The following is a 16,685-nucleotide window of genomic DNA, read 5'->3' on the forward strand; positions in this document are numbered from 1 at the left end:
GATTTAATTATTTTTATTTGGAATATTAATGAAATATATATTCACATAACCTTACTAGCTTATTTTATTAATTTTTTGTTTTGTTTTCCCTCCCCCTCCCCACTTAAGTCATTCATCCATCTACATATATATACTTTATACACTTGCAGTTTTTAGTGCTTAATTTGTATTTAAATACATTTTTCTTTTGCGATTCTTTGAAAATACAAAATTTAAATTTTAAACAATATTCATGTTAAGTTTTTTATTTAAAATAATTGTTAAATTTGTGACGATGATTTTTTGCCATTACAACATCGAGATTCTAAAAAAATAAAAACTGCTGCCTTGTATCCAACAAATCATTGTAGATCGAATTGTCTGCCAACAAGACTCAGCACTTTGTCATGTTTCAGACAGGTCGCTATAGTAGCTGAGGGAGTACTGCTATGAATTCATTTGGAGGGAAATATGGCCCCAACAGACCGGATCTTAATCCGATGGATTATTTTGTCTGGAACTACGTCAAATCTATAACAAATTGACCATATTATGCCATCAAGGCTATCTGATTTCTTTTATCAAGGAGTCAATGACCAACATGTCAAGGAACTATCTCTTCAACACCTGCTCTTCTTTCCAGACCTGGATCTAGACTATGATCAATATTGGAAGTGAATAGATCAAATGAGCTCTTTTTCAATATTCATATGTACAATTCAAGCTAAGTTTCAAGTAAATCCACTGAAAAATGTGGCCTCAGTGAAAATATATTTTTTTTTGAAGAATTCACCAATTTGATCTTAACACCCTGTATTGTATTACAATGAAATATGTATACTTTTTTGCAAGATATGTGCAATGCTATTAATACATATCTGATATCATCTTCTTTGGCTTAATAAGCCATCGAAATTTTTATTACGAGTTGTAAATACAAAAGCTGGACCGAATAAATATGAATTGACACAACACGATTTCAAATCCCTTGTACGGAGATATCAGGAAATATGACATTTAAAGGGGTTGATAATCCGACCTGCAGGTTAAACCTCAATCCGCTCATCACTAGCATTAAAAAACAGTTTAACTCACGGTGAAGGATATTAGGTGATCGATTAACTAATTAATTAAAGAAGATAAAGACAAGCTTTTAATAATGATGTTTCATAATAAAAATACACTTACTTAATATTTAGATTCATATGTATATTAAGGTATATGTAGGCCCCTACTACAAAAATACGTATGTAACTAATAATAACCTCCCACCTATATCAATTTCAATTAAGGTTGGCCTAAATAAATGATGATACATAGGTGGCTACAAAACACTGAATGATTCTAGATACAAAATATGTTGTATACAAGTACATCTGTGTGATATATGGAAAATAAATAAATTGGATCCACTCAACATCACATGTGGCTAATATATATAAGAACTATTATTAATTACATATTACTACTGGAATGGTCAGTCGGTAGAGTGCAAAAAAACACATTAAAATTAAATTAGGTTATGTATCTGAATTTTTTCCAAAGTTATGGTCCACAATGCATTTTTTAAAGTTTTGTTACTTTGAACTTGACCTCTCAAAATTAAATGGCTTTTTACTGTGAGCATTTATAATCTTCGCATCAAGTTTGATGAAAATATATCTGTAACTTTGCCGTAATCCTAGTGACAAACAAACAACTTCGTTTGCGGAGGTAATAGTGAACACTGTACAAAATGAAGTAAAAAAAAGTAGGGATGGGTTTCGGGTGGTTGTACCTTGGCCAGGATATTTTAATATCCTCGAGTAATTTGAAGCTATATAATAGTTCTAGTTACAAAGTACCTTCGAAAGCATGTACTAATGCAACTCAGTAAGATAGATAAATCACCGATGGAGAATGAACATAGGCGTCAGACCACTTTTTGAGAGACAATAACAATGAAAAGTTGCCATATTGCCCCCAATACATTTATGATGTAATTTTTATTAAACTGCCCCCATTGGATTTTTTTTTTTTGGTTATTATATTTTCTAAAACATTTGACATTCTTTTTCACTTTTTTAATCGTTCTTTAATAGATTAGTTAACATCTTCATTTGAAAGAAGAATTCTCGCCGATCTTTGGTGTAAATTGTTTAAAAAATGTATAAATACAATTTTAATATCTTGTTTGCAATAATTCAATTTTAAATGCAGAAGGTTCTCCTCTTTAGAGTAGCAATCCATTGTCTCCCCCAAAAATCATAGAACAGCCAGGCGATAGTTCCAAGAGTCATCATACAGTAATACCATATGTCTTGCTCCCGCCTTCTCCTCACGCTCCCTAGTAATCCCATGTATAAGCATAAGTAATCAAAATTATCCATCAATAGTGTCTTCAAATAAATGACAAATAGTATGCCAATAAATAATGACTCGAATACTTTTTTTAAATTTTAAACACAGAGTACCCATTTTGTGAGTAATATGTGGGATCTTTGTATATGGATATTATGTGTACGAGTCCACAGATACGAGTATTACCCCCACATATTCTTACATGTCTATATCATAATGATAATTACATTTTTGATCACTGCAGAAAATTGACTCAAGAGATCATTTGATCTGTTCTTCCTTCCTCCTTTTGTATGTATACATACATAAATCTTAGAACCTTCTTAATAACATGAGGAAGTTCTTATTAATTCAATACTTAAGCATGTTATATGTACATTGTACATAGGTATTTATAAAAATTAAATAATATAATGTAGACTTGAAATAATGTAATTTGACCATTTTGCAATTCGACTCAAAAATAAAAAAACAACAAAAATAATATTTTATTCGTTTTTTTTATGTGTGTGTATTTTATTTTATTTTTAAATACGTAGTTGAGTAATATGTATGGAACTACTGCCTAAAAAGAAATATGCCTACAGTAGTGATGGAATTCGGTCTGAGACCGTTATCATTTTTTTGGTGGACCAAGCAACATATTTTGGTTATTTAAAAAGTTCGATCTGGATCGGTTCCTAAGAAAGTAGGTCTGGATATGCCCCTTTTAAAATTAGGTTTAGACCGATTTTACAGATAAATTGTTGATGACGTAATGTGTGCTTCAAAATTTTAAATATTGTTACAATGATTACGCCACATGAAATTTAATGGGTTTCAAAAATCCTATGTAATCTACATCTCGGTAATCAGCAGTGTTGTATAAATTATTAACTATAAAGCGTGAAAGACTTTTTTTCTTTGCAACTTGAACCTGATTTTTTATTTTCTAATACTGTTATTATTATTATTTAATTGTTGAGAAGGGAACATTTAAGTATAAAGTAACAACTAGTACATGTGCTCATAAAAGATGGAGACTAAAAAATAAGTTTTGCTCAGGAGTATAAGAATAAGTCAACATCGGTGTAATTTGATCATTTATATGATAGCCAAAGATGTGAAAATGAGTATCAATAAAAAATAACAGTATAGGTTGGCAAGTTTAATAGACGACATGTCTGCTGAAAAATATCTCTAAATAAAGTATAGTGCTCCTTACTACTCGCTAATACGTATGAATTTTCAAAATAGGGAGAAATAATTAATAGGAGTATCTTTCAGATTACCAGGATTTGGACAATTTTACCATCCCTTGGCATTGCTATAGAAGGTGTTAGATTTTTGTATATTCCCCTCACGACTGCTTGCAGCTGATCTAATGACACGTTATGATACCTAATCTGCTCTCCTTTCAAACATTCTTCAAATTATCAGGCTTACTCCGTTAATTTCAGTTAAACGTTAAAATCAGTTCATAGATTGAGAATGAACAAAATCGGTCTACATATTAGGACGATTTAGTAATGAATAAATTTTCGTCTAAGGTGCAAGACTTAAAGGTAATTTCGATGCTAATTGAAGTAAATGAATTAATTTTTTTTTCATGTGACACATTTGGAAAAAAACAACAACTAAAAAACATTAGACCAACCGAAAAAAACTCGGTTTCGGACCGCGTCTCAATACTAATGCATACATTGAGTAACTTGACTGATTTGATGAGAAGATTACATAGCATTTATGTTTATGTGCCTACATACATACACAATGGGCATTGGGATTTTTTAATTAATTATTATTAAGAAATATTTGCTACTATATATGTGTTGCGTCAACTTAAAAACAATCTTGAATAAAAATAATGAAAAGGAAGAAATCTCAATTTATTTTTTGACTGCATATATAGGTACATACAGCCCAATATTTCATAGACATTCTTAAGTCAATGATTGGCTTAGTATTCAAATCTGTGGTTATGAGTTTTAGCTATAGTTTAAAACGATTATATGGTTTATGAGTCTTAAATGTGTCCCAATATGGCATTTTAGATAAAAATCTATCAAATGTTCATTCTCTTATTGTGACGATCAATTTTGACAACTTCAAGAGCAATTTGCCACACCTCCAAAGAGTTAAGAAGAATAACTAGTTAATTTGTTGGTATTAGTGTAGTACTAAAGAATCGCATCTATAGCATATAACCTGTATTTGATTTGAGAGACTTATATATATTGATCCTGATATAGTTAGTCTCTTTTAAATGAAATCCATTAATTTCCATTCTTCTATTGCGACAACCAATTTTTGCAAATTAAAGTGCAATTTGCGACACACCCAAAGGGTTAATAAGAATCATTTGTTCATAGAAATTTACGATAATTAGACGTGGAAGAATATAAATGTAATCATCACTCAATTTTGAGAAAAATCATTCTAGCTTGCTATTGTGTTGACGCCCCACATATGTAAAGGGTCCCGTTCTTTTGTATTTTTTTGCACCTAAGCTACTCAAGGTTAAGTCAAAGAATATTTTAACATTCTGTCATCAATATAGAAAGGCAAACGATGGAATTTACAAAATATTTATTATAGGAACATATTATCAACCTTGAGTGAGTGATGATTATTGCCTCAATAAAATTGAGAAAATAAATTATTATTGCGCTTGAACTCAACCTTTTGGAAGCAAATATTAATTTTTTGTAAATAAAAAAAACCTAACATGGTTTTATTAATCAAACAAATTCATTTGATTTGATAAGCAATTGAAGAACTGAGACATTACTCTCATGTCTATATAAAAATCTATGTAGACAAGAGGTTGCCTTTTTATCTTTATATTACATTTTCTCAGGTTTACTAGGATGAAGAAAAGCAATTTCGTATTTCTCGCACTTTTTTTAAAACTAAGTATATCTTGTTCATTATTGTTCACATTGGATCATAGGATAAGGTGTTGTGATATTGTGCATGTATAGTAGTAAGCCTTTTTGGACTGTATTACGCTTGGCCGATTCAGTCGTGAATATGGTGCGTCGAGTATGAATATCTCAAAGGAAGAAATTCGCCCTATTTTACATTTTTAAGAGCTTCATAAAATATGACATAGAACAAGTGGGATACTATTTGTAGTTGCTACCTGGGTTTATTTTTATTTTTAAAGCTGTTATCATTATTCCTTAATTTTGTAGTGTCTGTGTGCATGAATGACGGAGAGTAAAACTGATGATTTGCTCGAGGATCAACATCAGAATTATTCCTGCCTATGCCCTTGCTAGATACAAAGTGTGCTTGTTGTTAATTTCCTACCTCTCACAGCTGCTAGTAGCTGATGTAGGAAAACGTCATGAGAGCTAAGCTGCTCTTTTCCCAAACTCTCTATATAAACTTCATGTAGACAAAAAGTTTGTTGACTTTTATATTACATTTTCTCAGGATTGGATGATCCCAATTTAACTATACGCATATATGTATTGTGTACAACTTGGAGAGAGCCTTTCACTGATGTTATACAATGCATCATAATTGAAAGAGAAGCCATTTTGGAGGCTCAAAGTTGATACGTTTATAATAGTCAAATTTTCAATAAATCTTGATTAAACTCCATCAAATGGTTTTAATAATTAAAAAAACAAAAAAAACTTGACATCCACATTGAGTACTACTTGATGCCAATGATAACCAGTGGTTTTCGAATTAAATCATAGTAATATGTACTGAAAGTCGCTATTTTTGTTTTTTATATATTAGGGACGAAAAGCTTAGGATAACTAGAATGGGTACTCGGTAGAGCGCAAACCTCCACCTATGGTAAAAATTGGATTTTTGGCTATATGAAGTATCTTTCATAAACCTACGTAAGAACACCAATTTAAGCACTTTACCTCAATATGTTCCAAAGTTATGGTCGATGATGTATTTTTAAGGTTATATGCTATCCTGACCTCTCAAAATAATATGGCCTCTGACATTGACCATATATAATCTGCATATAAAGTTAGATCAAAATCGATCGACAACTTTTGCCAAATCCTAGTGACTAACAGAAAAATAAACAAACAGGTGGAGAACAATATCTTATTCTTTCCATTTCAATAGTTAATTTTTATCTAAAATATGGAAATAAGATGGTATAACAATGTAATAGCATATTTTTAAAACATATTAAGGTAATATATAAAATAAAACTAGGCAATAGAGGGATAAAAGTTTTATAGACAGTAAGACGTTCCATTTGGACATCCAATAGTTCACCGTTTTACTTTTAACATATCAATAAAAAAGGGTTTTCATTGTTATAAAACTTGTTAGTAAGACCCCCAAAATAGTCAACATCAATGATGCTGATGTCACACGAAAACCCTATATACTTGGGAAAGGGGTGAGACTGAAAAAACAAGAAAAAACAATTGAAAACAATTAAATCTTTGTCCAACCAAATAATCTGTTCTAATCGGTCTTTAAAAACTCGTCTCATACCGATTCTCAACACTACTTATATTGTTATATCAACTTTGACCAAATAAGGGGTGAAAGGAAGATTAGTCCCCAAAATTTTCCACCCTGGGAAGTGTTGCCCTGCGGATGTTTCGTCCTCATATATATATATACATATGCATCTTTGCACTTCTTTTTTGGGCTTAAAATGGCCCTTGTGCCACTTAAAATTCCTTAACTACATAAACGAGATCTGCAAGGATGTTCCTGTGGTGCAACACAAGCCCCCCCCCTCTTACGTCATGGCCCTCAGCGTCATCTCTGCTGTATTCCTCCTCTCAGAGTATCAAGTAGAATGTGGAAATCTACAAGGAGTTCCACATGAATCCTTGGATGAACGGGGTGGCTAGGAGTAGGCCTTATGTATTCATAAGACCAAGATAAACCATGCCTATTTATAAATAAATTATATGTAAGAAAATATATTTTTGCCATAATATATATCCGGGTGGCGAAACATCTTAGAACCGAAATAAGGATTTCCCTAGTAGTATTAGTGCAACCTACTCCAGTTAGCTTATTATTGAATTAACAAAATATTTAACGAGTGCATATACCACAGTATAATTATACCTAATCAAGATCCAAGACGACCCTAGGTATGTAGCTACAAACCTTCACTCACTATATTTGTCACTTCCTCTTACCGCAAGCTACTGATTTTCTTTGGAAAGGAATCAAACTTCATTTTCTGAGAAAGAAGACAACTTGTACATATTTACATACATACTGAATGTACAAAAATCATCTTTACCGAGCAAAAATACATTCTTTGAATTCAAAAGAGGAAATAGTCATTTGTTTTATTAGAGATAGGACGGGTCTTGGACACGAATACAAAGTACTAGGGTACAATATAAGTCAACTTGTATTATCGGAAAAGATCATAGACACATACTGGCTTTGAGTACTTGAACTTTTACGGATCTTAAAAAGTATTTTTTATTTAAAATAGGACGGGTCTTGGACCCGCATCCGAAGTATTCGGCTACAGTATAGGTAAATTTGTATTTTATGAGATTTGGGATCCCATTATATATTAAAAAATATCATATGGTAAAAAGGTTGCAGACACAATCGTTGGGGTAATATCGTTGTGTACATTATCAATGTGAGAGAAAAACTTTGTGGGTAATATAATCGTCAAATAACATCATTCTAAGCAATATGATTGTGAGTAATTTCATTGCAAGACATTATTATCCTGTGCAATATCGTTGCAATTTATATTATATTTGGACGATTAAACTATTGAATGATGAAGAAATATGCAGGGATGGAACCCTTCTAATATGCTATAATACACCCTGGTCCACAGGTTGTGTAGGTGAACTGCTAAACCCGGAGACAAGCTAAGTTTATCCGCCGCCGCTTCCCTGAGCATCAAGGACCCCTTCTAATATCCCCAAATACATCCCAACCCTCAGGTTGTACAGGTGAAGTGCTGGGCCCCAAGACAGTTTAAACTCTACCACACATTCAATTTTTTCTACGCCTATGATAATTATGTATTACAAAAAGTTAAAAAGAAGAAGGAGGAAGGAGGGAAGAAAGAATCCAAGTGAATCGACTTACTTCTTCCACTCCAAGAGTACTATTACTAAACTAATGATGATTATGAGATAATAATAATTATTATAAATATTTGTGTAATTAATACGGATCAGAGAGTTCAATGTCTAGTAGTAGCTCCTTCCAAAACCTTCAAATTAGGAGTGAGAAAAAAGGAAGTAGGTAGTAGGAACATCTCATACATAATATCTTCAAAGAGAGTTAAGAAAGATAAACAATTATTATAATAATCAGTAATTCCTATCAAACAGTTTTCATACTTAATATTTATTATGTATGTACGAGTAGATTGATGATACAGATTACACAGCATACACCACTTTTCCAGCTGACTCACTAAATAAGGGAGACGGAAGACAGTTGCGACACTTTTCTTTTACTTTTACTATGGCTTAGACCAGAGGCGACGGAAATATAGACCTAGTGTGAGTGGATCCTTATTTAATACTGAAAACTGCAGTCCTGTCCAATTCAGTTCTACATATCAGTCCTCAAACTAATTAAGTTCCATCGTTGATGATAATGTCACTCAACCTTATTTCTTCTTCTAAAAATCAGCTACTGAGAATACCGGTCCTAAGAATAGATTGGACCAAATAAATAAGGACTGACACAACACTTTTGTGGAATTGTTATATTTTGAGGAACTTTTTCTTATTTTCCTCTTCTGTAGAAAGTTTTAACTGTCAAAATTATCGAAATATATTTGAATTTCAATTGGTCTACTACAGTGGTTTCCAACTTTTGTAAAAATAGGGACCCATTTTAGAACAATCAATCAAATATTTCTCATCAATATAACAAGGTCTAGTGATTATTTTTTGACATACTGGTTCAGGAATCCATGGTGCATAAACAAAAAAGTATAATAAACGTTTCGTAATCTCATCATCATGAGTGAGCAAAAAGGCGAAAGGTAGCGCATCTCAGATCTCCTAGATGCTGAAGTCGAGGTGGTGAGGATTATGGACATTGTGAAGTGCTCCAGGAGCCTGGTTTTCAAGGAAGCCAACATGAAGAATGATGGAGAAGACCTCTCGATGAAAGCAGGAAGTGGAGAGCACAATTTAAAGAGAAATACGGTGGTCCTGTCCAGCTTGGAGAAGAACTCAAAGATGGCACTAGCAAATCGATGAATCACATCACCAACTACTTCTCCATGGCTGTTAAGACTATCAGGATGGGAGTGAAAGGTGATTTGAGATTGTCCTCATACACGAGTATTATTGGTAATTGAAAAATTATTGAAGTATATCTAAAGCAAACTCTCGATTCCACTTTTACTGCTCAATCCTGTACACTCATTTTCTTTTGTTTATTAAACAAGAAAATGTCAAATAATGTAATTATATTCCATCCAGCGGCATTGATCACATTGATACCGTTTTGTTACTATTCTTACAAAATCTAAAAACCAAGGGAAAAAATAATCGCCCAAATGCTGCCAAACTTTGCTAAATCTACCCGAAAATCAGCTAATTAGGCAATACTAGTGGAAGGAGAAAACATCTTCACTATTGACTTAGACGTTGTGTTGAATGACTTAGGAAACTGTTTCATTTAGTGTCATGATGAAAAACATATTAAGACAGTTATACAAATTTGTACTATGACTATGTTTAATATAATATTCGCATTTGTCCAAAATCAATGTGAACGATTCCATGGAATTAATGTTGCCACCCCATTTGTGGTCGAGACCTACAGGTTATGAACTACTGTTCTATTATATAAAAAAAGAGTTTTCGTTCAAACTTCAACCAAAAAGTCTAAAATTTAAATTATTTTTCAAAAAAGATTTAGTCTCTTTTAAAAATAAATCATTTTTCGAATTTGGCATTTATGTAAAAAACAAAAACATTCTCAAGAAGCATGAAAAGCGAGGCCATTGGCCTCCCCACAGTCCCGACTGTTCCCCATTGCTATTTTCAGGCACCTCAAGGGAAAGCTTTCGGGAGTCCGATGCAAAACAAAGAACTATCTGAAGGTCTCCATAAGCATTGCTCGAGGCAACTTAGAGCCGAGCATTGTAAAAAACTGCTGTGCAAAGTTCCGCACCAGGCTGGAACGGGATGTTATGGCAAAAGGCGGCTATTCAGAATGTAAATGAGGTATCCCTTTATTATGAATTACATTTTCAAATGTGATGATATTTTTTGAAATTTAATAATTTTTGAGTTAGATATTTTCCCTGCATCAAAAACAACTTTTACTTCTTAAAAACAGCTTTTATCCAATATCTCATAGAAAATTCACAATAATTATGTTACATTTTCGTCCACAATAACTTGACTTTGCAAAAGAGTATGTTTTAACTGTTCCCAGTCTTCCTTATTACATACATAAACCCTAGCAATTAAAAATCTGCATAATTTTAACATAGTAGAGATATATACAAAAACAAACATATGGATGCTGCAAATCCAATCTATTTTTTCTCTTTTTCTTCCTATGAATAACAATGCTAACCAAGAAATCTATTATTTACATACATACTTTCTACGTAAAAAAATGTTAAATGACACACACATATGTTTTAAGTCTTTATTTATACTGTGTCAAGAGCCAGGGAGAGAGAGACAAATAACGATAGACAAGGAGCGGAAACAACATGATTCACTCCTTAATTGAGTGAGAAACGAAGGAAAGAACGAACAGCGGAAGGAAGGAAATGTATTTACTGATGAATAATAATAAATAAGTAGATCAAAGGAATAATACCTCAAAGGTATGTATATACATTAATATGTTTGTAGTAGACTGTATGTCCTTACAAATACGATGCAGGGACTGAGACTCGACTCGGATGCACATTTTGGAACGGACTGTATTAGAAAAATATTGAGGACCTCCCCAAAATAACTTTTTTTTAAATAATTTTTATTAGGGATATAACGATACAAAAATTTACGCCAATTTCGATTCAGATTCGAAATTATCACCATAGATAATCAATTAAAAAAAAGAGGAATTACGGCCAAGGATTTTCAACAAACAAATTGGTTGTGTTCAACCATAATTAAGGATCAAGTTATGATCGAATATACAGAAACGTAGGGTCCATTATAGTGGCTCGGTCCGATATCGTTTTTTTTTGTACAGATTCAGTTTAAAGTGATTTTTGCCGGACCAATTTGAATTGATATTTCGATCCAGACCTAGGTTTCAAATTGTGAACCGATTTTTTTCTACCAAGTGATAAAAACCTATCTGTGGACTCAATTCTAAATGAAACGGATTTTATTGTGGGATTTGAGTGTGATTCGAATATTTCAAGTCGTGAGTATTAACAGTATTCAGTTCTGCTGATTAGTCAATCATCATCAATATGTACTGTATACTGATATGTATTCAAATAAAAATATATAGGGCGATTTAATACATAATACTAATTATGATAGTAATTTAAAATAAAGGATATTTTGTCAATCTAAAGAATATTAGTATAAGGTACAATTAAAGTCAGCGTTTGAAGTTCCAGCTTTATGAGACTTAAGTACAACTCCCACGCTAGACACATATGTGGTTGGGTAACACGAACACCAGCTGCGTAAAAGGGTTTAGTTCAAAATGGGTCTGGATTACATAAGTATACTTCGACAAATTCATTTGATAACTAATTAAATCTTACTAACTAATGAGAGGCGTCAACGCAAATTGCACTTAAAATAGAAAAAGTTCATCTTCACAAATAAATATTATATTGTCTATCCAGATGTTAAGTTATCTATTTCCCCCTATAAAAAAGGAAAAATCCTCATAAGAATTCTTATGAAGTTGATAGCAGTAAAAGCGAAGAAAAAGTTCACTTTATGCGGATTTTTTGCTTCGTATTTTTTTCTATGTGAAGTATTTTATGTTCTAAAAAATTGAAAGCTGAGAGAGAACGTTGACTACTATAAGCGTATTTTTAATATATTCGGAGTTGACTATAATTTATAATAATTTACATTAGACAATTACTTCTTGATTTTTTGTTCAAGATTGTTTTTGTGCCAACTCACCCCATATACATATAGTATATATAATATGTCATTCTCGTCACCAAAGGAACCCACAAGTCAAACTACTCAAGTAGTAGTACAAAAGTAGATTAAATTATTACAGGAACATCCTCATCATTCCTTCCTTAGTTATTTTCCTCCTGAAGAAATAAGAGGGATTCTCATCCTCGGTTTTTTAAAATAAAACTATGTTTTTTTTTCTCTTAAAGAAGGCTCACTTACATCATTTAATTAATTAAAATAAAAAATATAATAATAATAATGAAATATTCAAGGACACATAAGTATATTGTACACATTGTGGTACGAAGACCAAATATGTATATTATATGTAGTGTGTTAACATAAAAACAATCTTGAACAAATATCAAGATATGAGAAAAACTCAATTATTTAATTCATATATGTGACATGTCAACATAAAAGCTGGCTCAGATAAAAAATAGATTTTTCTTTTTCTAGCTGTTTTACTTCATAAGAACACGAACAAAATATTATTTGTCACTAAGGAGTTATTACAAGTCTGGCTTTGAGCCTTACTATGGTGCTCCTCATATAAAATTTGAGACCTTACAAGTCACAGCTTTTTTGAAATCAAAGACTCTATTCCTATGTTTAACACGTACGGACCAGGTGGGCTGGCGGTTGCTTCAACAACTTCCAAATCGAAGATTGTTTGTTCTTAGCATCCAAAAATTATCACTTTGTTCAGAATGCCAATTTTCTTGTTAAAGTTCAAGCTCTACCCAAAAAGTCATCTTGAACGCCCTTGAACATTGCATATTGAATTTTGGTCACACTTAATAAAGTAGTTAAAAACTGGGGCTTCTATTTGGTAGTCAAAAATCAAAAAAAAATCTTAAAATAACTTCAAGAACTTAATCCATTATTTTAGCTTAATAGTTGTTTTGACGGGGGGGGGAAATTCCTGTCTGCTTTTATGCTAACAAGTCATATATATATACATCAAGTTCAATATGTCATAGACACATTTAAGTAAAAATCATAGCCTTTGGATTTAAAAAAATGTGGTATGAGTGTAGATACTCAAAAACTGTATCTATAGTTGTGAACCTTTATTTGATTTAAGAGATTTATATTGGCCCCAATATGGCCCCTTTCAAATACATCCAATCTATTAATTTCCCAATTCTTTTATTGTAATGATAAATTTTGTCTACTGTAAGTAAAATTTGCGGCACACCCAAAGGACATTTCATAATCTTTTATCATTACAAATTGACGATAATTTGTTGAAGAATACTAATCTAAATCCACACTTTATTTTTAGAAAGATAATTCTTGTTTGATTCTCTGTTGACAGGTCACATATGTACATAGTTTTATATCATTTCATCTGTTTAACACTCGAAGTGTAAGACAAAATTGCATACATTCTTTACCTCATAGTTGCTTACAAGTTGTTATACCTACGTTTAAACATTGATGTAGATACATATCATCACTACATAGTATTATATACATAATTTCTTAGCTCTTGAGAAAGTGTCGTCTCATTATGGTTAAAAAAAATAAAGATGAGAAAAATAATAGTTAAGTTACTTAACATACGAAAGATTGATGTTGTTAATAGGGGTTCTAACCTTGTGCAATGAAGGATGCATTACTTTCGCATCCCTTTCGGCCTCAATTTCTTCATTCGACTTGATACGACTCGTTTTTAAATCAATTTTAACTTTCCCTGGCGAAGACGTCCGCTCTCTCCCGGACCCCTCCCCCATCATCCATCTCCTATCACGATGATCATGGGATGGATGCTCCACAACCACATTTTCTTCTTCCGCTATCGTTACTTTCTTTTTAATAGCGGAACTTCCTCCTGAGGAGGTAGATGTGTCCGTCAACTCTGAAGGATTCATACTCCCAATAGCCTCTTGCTCTTGGATTGATTAATGAATCAGGTCACCTACTTCTATGATTGGTTGTACTGCAAGCCTATTGTTTTGAAGTGGAAGGGAGTGAGGACAATAAGGAGGACATGGTTGAAGTATAGATTGTCATGCTCACTCTCTTATATCATTTACAAACTCAGAAACTCAAGGGTTGAGTTGTCTGTCACATCCTTCTGAACTCACACTAACTAAATGCAATGAATGACGCCACATGTGTTCATAAAAACAAAAAGAGTTGTTGAACTTTTTCAATGTGTTATGTACTTGTTTTTTCTTTTTTAAATAGTAGTAGTATTGTAATTGTTATTACTTAGTTCTCGCACACCTCTTCCCTATGATAACTATTATTCAACTACCTTCCTTAGTAAAGCTCCATGGTTTTTTTCGGGCCGTGAATTCACATCTCAGGCAAGCAAGCAGCGACCTGCCGTCATACTTATGCACTCTCTCTCCCCCCTCACTCACTACTTAGTTAGTTATGTGCCTATTCCTCGTATCCCCCCTTACTTACCCAATAATAATAACAGGCACATGCAGCAAAATAATAAATACTACTACAACTCAAGGCAGAATCTTTATTCAAGGTTCGGGCCGAGGGATTTCTTTTGGTCTTATATTATATAAGAAAAAGTAAAGGAGAAGGGAACAGAAGGATGATACAAGTAAGTGATGTTCCATCGTCGTCATTTGTACTCTTATATTTTTCTTCTTTTTCTTAAAAAAGGCCCAAAATGAATGGTCTCCCCCCCTCCCTTCCTCTTACTTCATTTAATAAACACCTGTGTGCAGAAATACCATTTTCTCCTCTTAAGTATACCTTTCAAGTATCAAGAAAGCACGGTAAGACTTAAAGTTGTTTGAAATTTGACTTTAGCTTATAAAAAAACCCACAAAAAACCGTCAATGTAAGGGAATCTTAAGGAATAATAGCCAACCTTATTAGCCCACGGCACTAAAACTAATAAGTAAAATTATGTACAAGGATTGGGCAGCAAAACGAGGAATCTCAAGCTTTCTGTCCTTCATGACATCCGTCAGAATGTGGCGTGGGGGACATTTGGGCAATTTTATTTCACTTAGTGCTTAGATTTTTTGTAAGAATAATAACAAACCGTGACAACGGTGGTCAAGAGTGCTGAGCAAAAGTACAAGGAGAGGCCATTCTTGACTCAAAAACATCCCCAATTCCTTAAGGAGCGTTATAGGAGTCTTCTTAATGACCTCAAACATCAGGCAAAAGGGAGATTTTCTTCTCCGATGAATAATTTACGGAATCTATTGTTACTTCACGAATAAATAATCTATAATTCATAATCCTAATGTATAGCAGTTTCTTGTACCAAAAATGAATGTACAGGATTGAGCAGCAAAAGTGAAATGGAGAGTTTGCTTTAGAAATACTTCAATAATTGTTCAATTATCAATAATATTCTTGTATGAAGACAATCCCAAGTCGCCTTTCACTTCCCTTCTAAAAATTATTGATGCTTTTGAGTCAAGAAAGGTCTCTCTTCAAATCTCTTTGAATTCCCCAAAGTAGCCTAGACCATCAATGGCAAGGTATTCTTACTTTTCGACAAAAAAATCTAACCAATAAATTAAAAATAATGATAAATTTAAATATTATTTATAAGTCTCTTCTGGATCATTTTAAAAAGTATTTCCCAATGGTAAGTGCATCAACAAAATATATTAAACACGAGGAATCAAGGAATTTTTGGCTTGACTATATTTTTTTATTTTGCAGGCTAAGTTTTTTTACAGCAAAATATAAATAAAAGACTCAAATTAAATAAAATAATAATTTTTGAAACTTTTTCGAAAAAATTACAAAAACCAAGTAATCTATTTGCATAAAATTCCCTCCAAATGTATAATTATATTTCAATGAGAAGTCTAGGGGCTGTATATTGTCTACCCACATATTTTAAGGGTCGAACTAAAAAAAGTTTGGGAACCAATGACTTAGGGAACTGTTAAATTTATTTTCATAATATGGAACATTCCTCCCAAAACATATTAACGACCCCATGGCATTGGTGTCGCAACCCACAGGCTTGGAACTACTGATCTATGAAATATGAGATATGCTGCCTTTTGGCTTTCTGCACACTCATGATGAAGAAATGTCTATTAAAGTCTGTTTATGCAGAAAGGATGGCTGAACCAGAATGTCAAAACATAATTACTAAACCTTCCTATATTAATGATAAAATTAACGTTAACTAACAATCCACGTTTTGCTGACCAACCCTTCACATAGTAGAAGTAATAAAGTCATTTCCAACAGAGAGGGGCTCTCTCCCCTTCTGTGTGGGCGAGTGAGTTAAATGTACCTACATATAAAGTACATTCCTTGGCCTAGATTGATAAACATTAATAATTGTTATTTCCT

At 32.6% G+C, this 16,685-nt stretch overlaps 1 protein-coding gene across 11 annotated transcripts in view; it reads right to left on the bottom strand.

The window, feature by feature from the left end:
- The window catches only part of Wdr62 (WD repeat domain 62), an 84,352-nt gene that overhangs the window by 46,114 nt on the left and 21,553 nt on the right, over positions 1-16,685 (bottom strand). For 7 of the 11 annotated variants that reach the window (XR_011781424.1, XR_011781425.1, XR_005865931.2 and 4 more), the window contains exon 1: positions 13,982-14,647. The exons of the other annotated variants lie outside the window; for them this stretch is intronic. Coding sequence is in view for 4 of the 7 variants with exons in the window: in XM_071890459.1 (XP_071746560.1) it covers positions 13,982-14,257 (276 nt within the window). In the remaining 3 variants the exon portion in view is untranslated. Of the gene's footprint in view, positions 1-13,981; positions 14,648-16,685 lie in introns of those variants that run through there. 11 annotated transcript variants of the gene reach the window in all.

Source organism: Lepeophtheirus salmonis, chromosome 8, assembly GCF_016086655.4.
Source record: "Lepeophtheirus salmonis chromosome 8, UVic_Lsal_1.4, whole genome shotgun sequence".
NCBI classification, from domain to species: domain Eukaryota; kingdom Metazoa; phylum Arthropoda; class Copepoda; order Siphonostomatoida; family Caligidae; genus Lepeophtheirus; species Lepeophtheirus salmonis.